At 42.2% G+C, this 14,966-nt stretch overlaps 1 protein-coding gene across 1 annotated transcript in view; it reads left to right on the top strand.

Moving 5' to 3' along the window:
• Positions 1-13,407, top strand: part of LANCL2 (LanC like glutathione S-transferase 2) — a 32,425-nt gene extending 19,018 nt beyond the window's left edge. Inside the window, exons 6-9 of the mRNA XM_056484457.1 lie at positions 2,634-2,816; positions 5,109-5,285; positions 8,500-8,572; positions 10,302-13,407. Coding sequence (XP_056340432.1) covers positions 2,634-2,816; positions 5,109-5,285; positions 8,500-8,572; positions 10,302-10,417 — 549 coding nt within the window. The 3' untranslated portion in view covers positions 10,418-13,407. The remainder of the gene's footprint in view (positions 1-2,633; positions 2,817-5,108; positions 5,286-8,499; positions 8,573-10,301) is intronic.
• Positions 13,408-14,966: the final 1,559 nt, after the last annotated feature.

The following is a 14,966-nucleotide window of genomic DNA, read 5'->3' as shown; positions in this document are numbered from 1 at the left end:
ACTACTCAGCCGTTCCTTGCTTAGAAAAAATGCTGCATTTCAGATTACCTTACACCAGTTCCACCAGCAGTTCTGGTTAAGCTAGCTGACTTTGTTATAGAAGTAGCTACTGCTCTGCTACCTGGGGTAGTCTTAACCTCACTTACACCCATTTTCTGCAGTGACTATCCCACTGGGGCCTCAGGCTGCTCTGATTTACCATGTTCCTATCTTTAACTACTGCTTTCTTCCATGAGGTTGTTCACCCTCGCCTGCTTCCTTCAACTTTCTGGCTTCCATTTTTCTTTCCCTACTAGTGCTAGATTTTCAGAGAAGGCTCTTTAAAGGCTCCATCCTTCATTTGCTATTTAAAGCTCATAGCAGAAATCATTGCACAGTGCTTTTTGGTTTGAGCAGAAGCTACTCTGTCAACATGTTAAAATCCTAGTTATTTTTCCTTTACTTGTAACTGCTGCTTTTAAGAATTACCAGAAAGCCATTGTTTATGCAGCATTAGATTACCGTCTTTTCACTGTATGTTAAATATTGTGAGTCATCCAAAGTTGAGTCACTCACTGCAGAAGAAGATTTCATATCAGAGTCCAATCCTTTTTCCATCCCTCCCACGCCAGATGGGGTGAATTTTGCTGTATTTTCATCAAAGAATTCAAGAGATGGTTTGTCGAGTGGTTATTTGATAACAAAAAAAAAGGCATTTAGCATTGCACGTGAGATGTGAAGATTACTGAGGATCATTCCTGTACAACACCTACATAATAGAATCACAGAATATGCTGAGTTGGAAAGGACACATCAAGATCATCAAGTCCAACTCCTGGCCCTGCTCAGAACACCCCAAGAATTACACCATGTGCCCAGACCATTGTCCAAGCACTTCTTAAACTGGAGGAAACATGTATTGCTGGATTTATTTACAGGGTACTAGAAGAATAAAAGCTTAGCCATGTTAAATAACTCATCCAGGAGATAGAGGGAGAATTCTGAAGTTCTAGGTAGGGAGTCTCTACTCCAAGATCATTTCACTAACACTGAAGCAAAAGCATATGTTTGCATACCATTGCTTTTGTCCAGAAAGTCAGGATGCACACCTATATGTTACTCTTGAGCTGTTTGAAGTAAGTGCTGGGAACTTCAGTGCTTGGGCAAAAAACTCACTTGTACTCAAGTCTTCTTGGAAGCACAAGGTAAGAGGTTTGTAAAGAGCTCTGCTCTTCTTGGATTTACCTCCTAAGGATTTCTGAGCTGGGCTGGGCTTGCTTTGCACAGCTCAAGACTGAAGGCATCTATTGCTGGTGCCCATCCTCTTTGCCTTCTTCTGCAGGAGTGCTGTGTGAAATCAAGAGCCTCAAAACAAAGTGAAGCCTCCCTACTTCACAGGGAGGGTTCTGAGTGAGGGCTGATTAGCTTTGGAGTGTTTTTCATGACCAGCTGCTCTGTATTCAGGTATATTTCTGATGAGCAGCATGAACGTTTCTGTTCCACTCAGAAAAGTGCAGAGCTGGAGTCTGCTTGAAGGACCTGGTAGATAGAAGTCTGATAGAGGTTTTCTGGCTGAGGGGAAATAGAGGCTTCTGGTTTCTTCAGGTTACTCAAAATATAGCTTTTGAAAGTTTTCCTTCATTTGTCCGTCAGACTTTGAATTATGGGAGCATGCTCACCTGTTGAATACAAATATGCTGGAGCTGGTGGAAAACAGTGGCATTTCATAACATTGAATCAGTAATAAAGACATATTATTTAAAAAAATAAGCTCAGCTATTAGGCTGCTATAGGCTCCAGTGCCTGTGGGTGTTCCCACAGCTTGCAAAAATTCCAGGAGTCATATAAAAATATGTGTAAAAATAGAGAGTTCTGCCTATGAAATGGTGGAAAATGGGCTGGTAGTGGAGGGAATACCAACCAAGGACAACTGTAGACACAACAGTTACTTGGCTTCTAAACCTTTAGTTACAAGAAACATACGGGATGATGAATGTATTCTCCATTTGACAAGGATGTAAATTAAACAAAAAAACTAGGAAGAATGTTCATAAGAGCAGTTGAAAGATGAGTTAGTTGTACAAAGATGTTTGGATAGGTAGCTATTGCTTCTGAAATTGGAAATGCAGATTTATAGCCCATAGGTTCAGGGAGCTTTATTTATGATGGAAAACTTCGACCTTCATAAATTTCTTGCCAGGTATGCTGCTGTATACACTTTCCTTCATTTGTTGGGCAATAGTTACTTTTTAAAACAAAATGTGTAACCCAGTATGTTGGATGTGTGTATTATGAGCACCATATGTACAAAACTGTCTTTTTCCTGTAAGTGCTCTCCCTATTTTAAGTTACAAAGAGAGATCTGGGAGCCTTCATACTCCGTTCTGAGTCCCGTAGTCTTTCTGTGTCATCTCCATTAAGACAGGTAACAATTTGGTGCCCCAATTTCTTTGTCTCTTGCAATGACTATAAAAATCTCTTTGCAAGGGTGTAATAAGCAGACATTAATTAAATCTGTAGGATGTGATTCACAGTATTTGGATCAAGGGCATGTATGTAGGATACTTGAAAACAGATTGTAGAATTAAGTGTTCATACACAATTTGTTACTGCTTCTGTTGGTGTGTTTAGTGATGTTTACTTTATTTCTTCAGCCAATTGCAAATGTGGACCAGGAGACCCTGACAGAGCTGGTGAAGCCAAGCATTGACTATGTGCGTCATAAAAAATTCCGGTCTGGGAATTACCCGTCATCACTGAGCAACGAGACTGACAGACTGGTTCACTGGTGCCACGGTGCCCCTGGAGTCATCCACATGCTCATGCAAGCTTATAAGGTGAATCATACTGTGTTCATAGATTTCACAGATGCACAGAATATTCTGGGTTGGAGGGGACCCACAAGGATCATTGAGTCCAGCCCTTAAGTGAGTGATCCCTTAATTGATCTCCATGCAGGGATCAAACCCACAACCTTGGTGTAATTAGCACCAAACTCTTATATATATATATATATATATATATATATATATAAAAAAGCATAAATACATATATGTACCTCTATCTTTAGAGAAAGACTTATATGCAGGCCTGTTAGTTTGCAAGGCTTTAATTTAGTATCTTTCTATATCTAGGCTTTTGAACAAGACCTCCAAGCTAGACACCTAAAAATCTCAGAGTACTTACATTGGTATTTTTTAAAGAGAAAATAAGTGGGTAAAATTTTTTCTCAGAGCACTAGCAGTTACTAGGCTTTCTTGGAAAAGAGTAATATATTTAAACAATTTGGCATCAGAGTCCTGGGTGTGAGGACATTGACCTAAATTCTTTGAATCTTCATCCCAAGAGTTTTAACAGTTATGTTGGTTTTCAAAAGTATAGGTTCATGTGCCTTGCCAAAGAATGTCTTCCATAAATTACTCCTTTATTAAGATATAACTCTTGAGAACTTAACATCAGAGCCAAGATTCCAGGCCCCTTCCAGGGCGTAAATAAAACTGCTGAGCTACCACAAGCCTGCTGTTTGCCCTTCTCCATTCTTAATTTGGTTTGCTACCTGTCTTTTTTGTGTGCTTCTGATTTGCATGACATTTGAAAGTATGCCATTTAATTGAATTTATGCAAATCTATCCTTGCTTTTGACAGCCTTCCTTGACAGATTCTCTGGTTGGCATCTGGTGGGCTGACGAAAAGCAGGCTTGGTTTATGGAATAATTACTCATGCTGCTACCTGAAATGTGAACTTTAAATTTCTTACAACATTGCTGCATGTAACAGCAGTCATAATTGCTTTTTCTTTAGACTGTGGTAGGAGGTTGGCTTAACACTTCTCCACTCTCTGCTACTTTATCAATGTGATGCTTTCCCCAGCATAAAATTTTTTGCAGGACATCAGAGATATAGGACCAAGTTCAGATTAGCAGACTCTTTTATGGCCTCTTTCTGTGGTTGGTGATGAAACATATTCTTTATATTCTGCTTTTTGAAGCACTGAAAGGAAAAATTGGCATGTGTTTGCTAGCTATGCTTTCATACCAGGCACAGGACTTGTGATAACAGACAGCAGCGTTTGTCCAGGAAATCAAGTGCTGTCGCCAGGACTTAATTCAAAATGTTACAGTTAAGCAGCTGGCAAACCCTGTTCAGAGAGAGGCACTTCCTTTATCAAGCCTCTGAATTTAGGAATCTTGGATGTTGGTTGCTTCTATTAGGTTATTAAATAGTTTGACAGGGGATACCATCTCCAGAGGGTGAATTTTTACAGTAGTGCATCAGGTTTGTTTTGTTGGGGTTATTTTGGTAGGGTTGTTTGTTGTTGTTGTTGATTTGGGGTTTCATTTGTTTGTTGATCTGTAAAGTGACTTAGGCAAAGTGAGCAACAAAATGGCTTTATAAAGGTGGAATTCTGGTGCTAATCAGCTAAATTACTTGCTTTTGTTTGCTTCTTTCTGGATGAGCCCTCTATGTTTAAAGTGCGTTTCAGTTGCAATAAACTTTGCCAAGTGTTCCTTTGCTCAAACTGACCACTGCTTCTGGGTATATACTATACAAATAAACTAATGCAAGTAGTCATAAAGGCAGTATAGGGTTCCTGCTTTTATTTGTGACAGAGAAAAGAGTCCTGTGTTATGAAGAGAGATATTCTTGTGCATTTTTGATATGGAATTGAAGGTAGACAGTGAATAACCAGGAAGAATTAGTCATGAAGAACAGACCAGCAATTTAGGACCAGATTTGATATCCAGTATTCTGTTTTACATTTCTTGGAGGCAGCATTACATTTCTGTATTTTCAAATTCTGGTTTGGGAATAGAAAATGGAGAAAAAAAGACCACGTGCCCTTCAAATAGATTATAGGTTGTAGAACCAAAGGCCTTGAATTTGAAATAGAGGTCCTAATTTCAGAAACAAAACCTGAAAAGTTTTTTCCCTTGCCATGTAGGGAAAGAAGAAACAACTTAGTAAGCAAAGAAAGACAAGTCTATGAAGATTGGATTATTACAATTCAAAATAAATTTTATATGGAAAAAGCCCCACACAAACAGCAAAACATCTCTCAGGGGCAGCTTCCTTTTGTTTTCATTAGTACTTCAATTGATGTGTGTTTATTCTCTGCTTTTATTCTACAGACTTTTAAAGAGGATAAATACTTGAAAGATGCTATAGATTGCAGCGATGTCATCTGGCAGAGAGGTTTACTGAGAAAAGGGTATGGGATCTGCCATGGTACTGCTGGCAATGGCTACTCCTTCTTGTCTCTCTACAACCTAACTCAGGACAGAAAGTACCTCTACCGAGCTTGCAAGGTGAGCTCTGCAACATCCCAGCAAAATCACTGTTCCCTTTCACATCCCAGTGCCTGTGCAAGGGTAAACTGGGGTAGGAGTGGGCTGATGCACACTGGGAGTGGCTGGGATATTGGGTGGGATAACAAGGCCCATCACTTGCTCCACTTTCTGGATGACTTCAACTTTGTGTATGTGGAGCAAGCACTTTCTTAATAAGCAGAGTGAAATACACAAATGATCTGTAAGAGGGGAGGGACTAAATGTATTGGGAAGAAAATAAGAGCCAGAAAATTAGCCTGCCTGAACAATAACAGACTGATGTTATGTGGTGCTAATTATTCCACTGAGAGATCCACTGTCCTCCTAAAGTCCTTAATCAGTACTGTTTGTAGTCTTTTGTAATTATTTGTTTTCAGACTAGTGCCTGTTTGGGGCTTTTAGAGCTCTGAATTGCAGTTATTAAATTGCTCACTTAAAGTTTTTTTATTAATACAAATTGCAGAGAAAGACACACTCAGAATTTCTTCACTGGAACTGTCCAAGTTCTGCTATCAGGTCTTGACTATGCTAGCAGTTACTGAAGGAGAAGGCTTTCTCTGCCTGTTTTCTTACCTTGTAAGACCTTGGGGTTTTTTATTGGGATTTTTTTTTTCAGTTTGATTCACTGGCATGAGGTTTCATATTGTGTACACAGCTTTTTAGCTGAAGTTTGTTACAAAGTATTGCAAATGAAATTTGATGAGTTGCTTCGTAGCCGCTTTTTAGTGAATATTGGCCATATGTAAAGTTACTGTGTTCATCTCTGCAGTCAGCCTGTCCTCTGTCAGCAGAGCTTTAAAAATCTTGCTTGTCTCACATTTATCAAAGCATCATGCTGTGAGGACACCTATAGACATACCTGCATTGTAGAGATTGAAGTAAAACCCTAGTACTCCCAGAGCGAATGTGTGACTTCATTACACATGGAGTCACCCACTGCTGGTATGTGAGCCACAGCACCCTGCAGGCATTGCTGCCAGCATGGCTGCCAACTCAGCCTATCGTCCTCCATGCTAGCACACCTTCTGCAGCTCTGTGCAGCATTGTCAGCTCCTGCTGGTGCTGCATTTCTGGCCCAAGAGAGCGCTGGTGTTTGTCCACGTCTCTCTAGAGAAAAGCAAACATATCTGTCTCAAAGCTAGAAGAAGGAAGAGACTCAGTTAAGTACATGAAATCCCTTTAAGAAGGAAGTTGTGATGCAGTGGCCAAAGGCTGTTTGATGGAGGTGTCCTCCACAGGCAGTGGATTTGCAGTCACCCTGCTACTTAGCATCTCCAGCATCCCCTTGCAGGGGAAATCTTGAAACAAGCAGAGGAATTTGCTTGTCTGGCATTCTTGAGATCTTTTCTTTCTGAGCCAGAGCATGCAGGGAAGCAAACATGCAGTTATGCTGGTCCCTAGAAGCATATGACTGAGAGGATGAGATGGCTCCCCTCCCAGGGGTGCTTCTTCACACCAAGAACATTAGGCCCAGGGGAAGGAGCCTTGCCTGGAATCCCTGGTTACCTCACAAAAGCCATGAAACTGTTTCACAAATGAAGCATGAGAATTTGAATTCACGCTTTCATCTTCACAGCTTTCCTTTCACATAATCAGACCGGCACCCAGGAGGCTGAGGTGCTTCTAGCTGGTCTGTCTGTAAGAGGAGTGAGGGGCTCCAGGTAACAGACCATTGAGCCCTGTGCTGTTCAGCCTTGTGATTGCCAGTGTTGGTGGCAAGCATGCCCAGTCTGTGTGACAAATGTCAGATGTCTTCCTAAGATATCTTCTCTTTCCCCCTTTGCCCCGCTCCCCCCTGCCCCCCAGTTAAACAAAGATACTGTGGCTTAATGGATCTGGGTTGCTGAAGCTATGAACTTGCAAATGATGGTTGTGTTTCAGTAGCCTAGGGTGCATTTTTAAAATTTCTGTTGCAGTTCCCAGGCTGGAAGTAATAATAAAGGCTAGTATGCAATCAGATGTGGATGTTGCAAGAATTGATTGTAGCTTAGAAACATGCCATAAACATGTTTGATACTCACATTTAAGACAGGATTACATGGGAGAATTAAACCATAGTTTGGAGATTTATAGCCAGAGGGTGCCCAAAAATGTTTAATTGGTTTTTAATAACAGTGTGAATCAGTGTTTGTGGTTTTTCCTTGTGTTTCCTGAAGACACTCTCACACATGCACATACCTCTATCAAGAGAAGAAAATTCATCTCCCACTAAGTATTTAAACATAACAGAGTGGGGAGGGGAGGAAGAGAGGAGATAGCACCATTTTCTTGTAATGAACAGACTGATGGCTTTAGGATCATGCTTACTACACCCTTAGAGCCCCAGCTCTATGGCTGGGGCACCCTCTCATTAGGCTGATGTTTGCTAGCAGGTAGTCCAAATTGCAGAGAAGGCAGGGAGAGACCCCCCAGTTGTTTGCTTTGCAGGAGTCTATGCATGTATTTTGAACAAGCAGTGGTTTGCATCCAAGCACAGAAATGCCAGCAGAACTTGTGCCCCCCTAATGCTCTGGGGAGTCATCAAGGAGAAGTAGCTGGTTGTTACTGAATTGATCCAGGTGTGGTTAATAAGTTATGTGTGTCTAATGTAGCTACTGCAGCAGTGCTGATGAAATGTGAGAAGGACATTGTTAACTCTTTTTAATGATAATCCATCTCCTGCAACAAAATATTGATGTCCATAATTGTCTAACTGTATTTATAACAATTTTTCATAAGGTTTGGGGAGAGCAAATAAATAAAACTAATTAGTGACAGCTGAGGATTTAATACTCTAAATTGGTGCACAGAAATGAAAGAAAACCAAAATGTAGTTAACAGCTCTAAGTCCTGAGTTTGTGGATAAATTAAGCACCAGGAGAGATAAGACTGATGCAATATTAATAAAATTTTTATTGAGTATATCTGTTCTTACAGAATTTTCCTTGCATGTAGCAGGGTTGATTTACAAAAAGCAGATGTCTAGCCCACCATTACATTGTTATGAAACTGAAACTCATTCTGTGCAAATACATATTTTAAAACCTGATTGTGGCCTTGCCATGGTTGAAGGAGGACAAATTGATTTAAGTGATTAATGTGTTGTGTGTCTGCTTACACTGCTTCACATTTTGTATTTATTAATGATATTCAGATACTCAAGCTTGTGTTTAACAGTCTTGAATAAAAAAATATATTTTAATGTGTTCCCCAGTTTGCTGAGTGGTGTTTGGAGTATGGTGCACACGGATGTCGTATTCCTGACCGACCTTACTCCCTCTTTGAAGGTAAAGTGATGGTGTTGCAAGTGGTTTTGTACTACAGGAAAGAGGAGCATCCTTGCAATTTTGGTACATGCATAGGAGTTGGGAAGTCTTTGGAGGAATCCTCCACTATTAAAGCTCCCCCTATACCATCACCTCTGTCTAAAAGAAGGCAGGGTGGCAGGGGGTAGAAAAGGACAAAGAAAAATAATTCACTATCACAATTTTCACTGCTGCTTTCATTTCAGCAGTTTGAATGTAAAACCAGCACCAGTATTACTCCAGAATAAAATTCTGCTGTGCTGATGCAGCTTGGTTTAAAGTGAACAGAAGTTCAGGCAACAGTTTTGTCATGGGTGGTTTTTCAGAGGGACTGGTCAGAGGAGCAGCTGTGAGTAGGGGGTCTCAAACTGTCAGAACTAAGCTTTCTCTGCTGCCATACTCAACCAAGGAAAAGGTAGTTTTAATATGAACCTGAATCACTTGAACAGGAGAGTCCTTCACGCCTTTTCTGTAAGTTCAAGATGTTACCAGATACTTTCCTAGAGCTTTTTTTTTAATGTAGCTTGTTCTCTATTCCCTGTATCATCCTCATGTTAGAGAACCAGTAGCAAGGAATTACAGACCCAAGTGGGATTTAAGGTGGGGCCGCAGCTGCTCCATGAACAATGAGCCTCGTGTGCCACCTGCTGCAGATATTTGAAATTACAGCAGCCGAGCAGGAATATCTGCAAATTAACAATTCAGGGCATGACTGAACACAAGAGAGCAGGAGTTTATATGCAGCCCTTCTAAATTCAGAGTTACTGTCTTAATGCTTAAAGGAGAAAAGCATAAGTATTCCTGTTCCTGAGAGCACTCTCGCATGCTGTTGTAGGGAGGGGAAAAAAGCATGCATACAATCTGTTGTGTAAAAGCTTTGAAATTTGTTGAGAAGGTGAAAGAGTATGAACAGCAGGATGAATTGTGCTTTAATGCTGACACACAGCTTTTATTTAGTTTTTAATTGTCTAGATTTTTTTTTTAGAAAAGTACAGAAATCTCATATTTATGATTAAAAAAACCTCTTAATTTTGGACTTTGTTTTTGTAGCCAAAATTGCGCTTGCAGTCATCCAATTCTGCATTAGACAAAATACATGCTTTGATCCGAAGTTGCATGTGCATCTTATGGAATGGTCCTAAGTGTTCTGTTTCCATCAGATACTGTCATTCAGAAAGGTTCCTTTATATGTGCTTAGCTGCTTATAAAATAGGATTTTAGCTTGGTCATAAAACTGAAATTGTATTTGTATGATTTTCTTGTTGTGCCTCTCTTATCTATCACCCTGTGAGTTCTGGTGGATGATGCACTTTGGGCTCTGGATGACCTCTACCTGAATAGTGAGGAAACGAATCTTTACAAGTTCAATAAAGTTTTGGCTTTTTCTTTTAACCAGTGAAATGACAAGCAAGAGTTGCTCAAACTATGAAGGACAGTCCAAGCTTGGATTAACTTTTTCTCAATTTGAAAGAGCATTGAGGTTGTTCAGTTGAAGAGATATTAGCAGAGACATCTTAGTTCTTGCCTTTAATATTTTCAAATAAAATTTGCATTTCTGGGCAGAGTACAGATGAACTTGCCTTCCATAGGGCCTAAGTTCACCTCTGAAAAAAGATCCTAGTGAGGGAAGTGTTGAAATGGGGGTTGTTGCCTTTGCTGTAAGCTGTGCTATTTTAATGTGCACAGAGATCTCCTTGTCATTGTGTTTTAGGTATGGCTGGAGCTATTCACTTCCTCTCAGACATTTCAGTACCGGAGACTTCCCAGTTTCCAGCGTTTGAACTTAGACCTCAAAAGAGGGAAAACAAAGTGGAACAGGACGGCTAAAAACCATCATTTTGAAAGGAAACTGATGCCAAAAGAGATGAGACTGTTTAGTGCCTCTGATAGTGAACCAACTTGACACTGAACCGACAGATGGATAAAGCCCTTTTCTCACCCCTCCTGCCCCAAAGGACCATGAAGTCATTAGAGCATGAACAGGAGAAGCCACACTTAAGTTCTGTTAAAGTGATACCTTCAGATGTAGGACCAGAGAAGTCAAGTTCTGAACTTCCTCTTTTCCGTTGTATTTGTCTTCTTTGGGTCTTTGCCATGCTCTGCACGTTTATTGGTGTTGTGTGTTGATCTGAGTCTTTTGTTGTTAGCCAAAAGCTGGTATCTGTGTGACTCTCTGCCCTGTACCTTTGTGCATGACTCACAAGAGCAGTGTTGCTTTCTGCAGCGTGGTCATCCGCAGAGAGTTTGCTGCAGGACAGTGCCCAGCTTCACTGGTATGCTGGCAGCTCTAAAAAGAGATGAAAAATGTTTCTATGTTCATTTTTTTTCTGCCTTTTTCTCCACAGTTTTGACAAGCTAAGCTGCTGGAAATCAGCCAGTTTTGATGAAGAGGCATGAGGCCATTTCCATTTTCAGTAACTTAACAGGTTGGAAAGGATCTGACTGGTTTTTTGCTGCTGCTGTGGGAGGCTTCTTTGAAAGTCTGGAAGAAAGGTTCCCTTTGATACCTGCTGTTGGTTAGTGTGTTAGGTGCTTGTAGCAGGGTGGAGATGCTTCTCTCCATCACTGCAAAGTCCCATCCCATGCCATGAGATTAAACTGGGAGTGGAGTCACAGACTAACCTTCCTCTACCACCAACAGCAGAGCCTGGACAGCATAACTGCTTCTTTCCTGGACCTCACTTTGGAATAAACCAAATGTCCTGCAGCATCTCATATACAGATGAGCAAGGGAGGGTGCCAGGGCAAGCTTCTCATGCAGGTAGCTCAGGATGGTCATTTCTTTGAAACCAAAGTGGTGATTTGTTCCGGGCCCTCCCCTCCCATGTAGTAGTACAGGAGTGATAAATAGCAGCTGCTTTTGGAGGCTGCAAAGGATTATTGAGCAATATGAAGCCATTGCCAGTGGCTGTAGTTGAACTTCAGATCCACAGAGAAAAAGCTCTTTTCCCATAGTCTTAACTGCTGCTAGTGCTTTGCTTCCCCCTGTAGTATGGTGGGGTTGTGAAATACTAGACCTGCCTCCAGGTGCTCCTGAGTATCAGGCATTGGTTTGGGAGGAGAAATGGGACATACTCCGAGCACTCTTAGAGCAAGCTTACGTGTCCAGATAGTACGGAAAGTGTAGCGCACTCCCAAGCACTCGGGCTCTGTTGTCATCCTCTCCCAGGTCTCCTTGGGATGACCCATCCTCATTCCAGGTGCTGATTTTAATTGGTATCATGTGTCAGGTGCAAGTGGGACAGAAGGCAGAGTTTGACCTTTTGGGCACACATTGGGATGTGTCTGTGACCTGTGGGCAATCTGCTGAGTGCCAGTGTCTGTGGTGGGGCTTGGAGATGCATTGTTGCTCCTGTATAAATCAGTCTTGATTTGTCACCTTGCAGGTGACTTCCTTAAGCGCTTTCCAGTGTCTGTTGCTAAATCCCTTGGGATGTTAATAATTTCTCCATTCAATTCTGGTGGACAACAGCAGCAGTGTCAGTGCACAAACAGCTTAATGTTACAGTGTAGGAGCTCTGCTGGTTTGTCAGGTGCGATTAAGGCATGGCAGCAGCAGAAGAGACTTTTCCACCCCTCTGGCAAAGGCAGAAGGTGAGGTGGGAGCACCAAACCCAGCTGCATCTCTAAAGCCAGAGATGGAAGAAAATGCTGAAAGGCAGTGGGAGTGGGGAATGCTGCATGGCAAGCAGCTGGACTGAAGCAAAGAGGAGCAGAGCAGCAGAAAGTGAGGAACAGAGGGAGTTATTGATGTGAGGGATGAGTGAGGAACAGGAAGAACTGGCCACAGAGGCAATGCACAGTGTACAGCAGAGACTGTCTTGATGAGAGATTCCTCCATGCCAAGAATGGCAAGAGTTTCTTTCTTCAGCCTGTGGATCCCTAATCCTGTCCATAGAAAAGCCAGGAAGGAAACTTGCCCAGGAAGTCTCAGAGAAATACTAGCAGGGGTAGACGCCAGCTCTGAACCTATTTCACATCACCCCCCACCTCTTTGTTCCTTCCCCTCCACTGTGGCTGCAGAGCATGTTGGGTGTGTTAATAGAGAAAGGGCCCACCACATTTACAGGAACTGCCTGCAAACACTGGCTACCCTGGCAAATCCCAAGCCTCTGCTGAATGGACTGTTTAACTAGGGGGTCTGCTGGCAGGTTTTTCATTCAGTGATTATATGTATATTGGCCTTGGCTAATGTCCTTGGAATGGCTCCTGTGGGAGGTGAGCTTGGCTGGCTGGAGCCTAAAGAGAATTGAAACCTGCTAGTTTTAAAAATGCAGATATACGCACTCAGAACAGCTGAATGCTGAGCAGATCCCCCAGATGCTGGCACCTGTCAAGATGATGAGCAAGTCAGCTACCTGCTCTTCTGTACCATAGCCAGCCTTCTGCCATGGTGGGGCCTGGCAGGCCTGGCACCATCTTTCTCTGCAGAATCCTCTCAGAATTGAGTAAGACTGGAAATGTATCGAGCTGGGAAGTGTCTTAACAGTGCATCTGCCTCATCTTCCTGACGTGACTTTCCCTGTGGCTCCTCCTCTTTGTCCGTCACAGTGTTGTGGTATCTAGGTGGCCCCTCCAGGAAAGATACAGTGTGAAGGTGATTTCACCGAGGCATTGTCTTCAGAAATGACATCAAACTACAAATGTAGAAAATGTCTTAATATTCCCTGGTTTGCTTTGTCTGTGTGTAATAGTCCACCTGTTGCAAAAAGCAGTAATTTTAAAAATGGAAATGCTCTTTGGGCAGAAAAAGAGGAAAAAATGCTGTTGTTTTGTTCTTTGGCTTTATTAGTAAAGATCAAGCTATGTGGTGGTAATTTGTGTGAGTCTTTTTCTTCATTGAGGTTCTTCTTTCCCTCCAGCACTGTGGTGATAGCTGTCCCACTGATCCTGACTGCTGAGCTGCTTCCCACTCTCATAGTCCTGCAGGATGAAACACATGCCAGAAAGAGGGCAGATTCTTTTTTTGTAATCTTCACATTTTCTTAGCACTGCAGCTGCCTTTTCTGCTGCTGCTTCCGGGTGATTTTTAGTGTATGGTGCTTAGTGTAAGGCTCTGCTTTCCTTTGTGGCCACAGAGATCCTGTTGAAGTGTTTGCAGCTGAAGCCAGATTCAGGATGAACTGTTTTTTAAAGCACATGTATGGAATCTCTGTCCAGCTGAATAACAGCTGTTTCTTAGCTTTGAGGAAGCTTCCTCTAACTAGACTTTAACAGAAGGAAACATCAAGTATACTGCAGGCAAGGGGCAGTATTTCTGTTTCACAAAGGCCCTTGGTGCCCCTCATGGCCATCTTGGCCACCAAGAGAAGCTGCTGCTTTTTTTGGATGTAGAGGATCAGTTCTGGTCTGTAGATAATCTGTACAAATTCAGGTGTAGGTGGATAACTGCACTGGGGCTTTTCTAGCACAGCAGATCTCTAACATCTTAATAGCATGTGACAGGTGGATGGGAAGAAGTGCTGTGTGTCACCTCATAGCTAGGCACCACTGTGCTGCCTGAGCCCTGCCCAGCAGGGTGTTTGCTGCAGCCTTTCCTAGTGAAACTTCACTTTCTTCCCCTGTTTTCATTGGTTTCATGTCGATTCACAGTCAGAACCAGTATGATTTGTGCACAGGGACCTCACTTCAAACCACTGCTTATCCTTAACAGCTACAAGTGGATTGTGGTAAATCCAGCTTGTAGCTGTTGGGTAAGATAGGGTTAGGCAGCAAGAGAGAAACAGAGTGGCACAGGTAAAGAGATAGCCATCCTTGTGATACCTCTCACTGCATAAAGCTAAAATGACATTTTTGCAGGAAGGCAGGGCTGCTTAACCTGTCACTGTTCCCTCTGCCTTCTCTGCTGTCCTCTTCACCTTGCAGCACATGGCAGCTCGGAACAGGGCTGCGAGTTCTACCTCTCATCTTTAATTACCTTATTATCTAGCAGTTGCTTTGTAAAAGCTGTCTCATGCTGGATCTTGCCCTGCATGGTGTCTCTGTAGTCATTTCCCTGCCAAATAGTACAAATTGTAAGGCAGCTTAGCTCCTGGTGACGGGATCAGAGGGGAGGGCTCCCACAGGGCCTATAAAGGCATCCTGGCTCATCCACTCAATTAACAATGTTAGATCAGAAAAAGATAGGCTTCACTATCTGAAAAAGTGTTAGGGCTTCTTGGCTAACCCATGTGATGTTTTGGATGTATGTATATGAAGCTAACCTTTCTGAGGTTTTGGAGTTGGGTTTCTTAAAGCAGAGAAGAAAGAATACCTCCTTTGCTTCTTCACATGGTCTGAATACCTTTTTGGAAAATATAGTCCCAGCTGTCTGTTGTTACATCAGTGTAAGCTGTCACTATAAAAAGTTGTCACTATATTATCACTTCCCAGAGTG

Source organism: Oenanthe melanoleuca, chromosome 2 (genome assembly GCF_029582105.1).
Source record: "Oenanthe melanoleuca isolate GR-GAL-2019-014 chromosome 2, OMel1.0, whole genome shotgun sequence".
Lineage (NCBI taxonomy): Eukaryota > Metazoa > Chordata > Aves > Passeriformes > Muscicapidae > Oenanthe > Oenanthe melanoleuca.
Note: the sequence above shows the minus strand (reverse complement) of the source record. Positions and strands in the feature narration are given on the sequence as shown.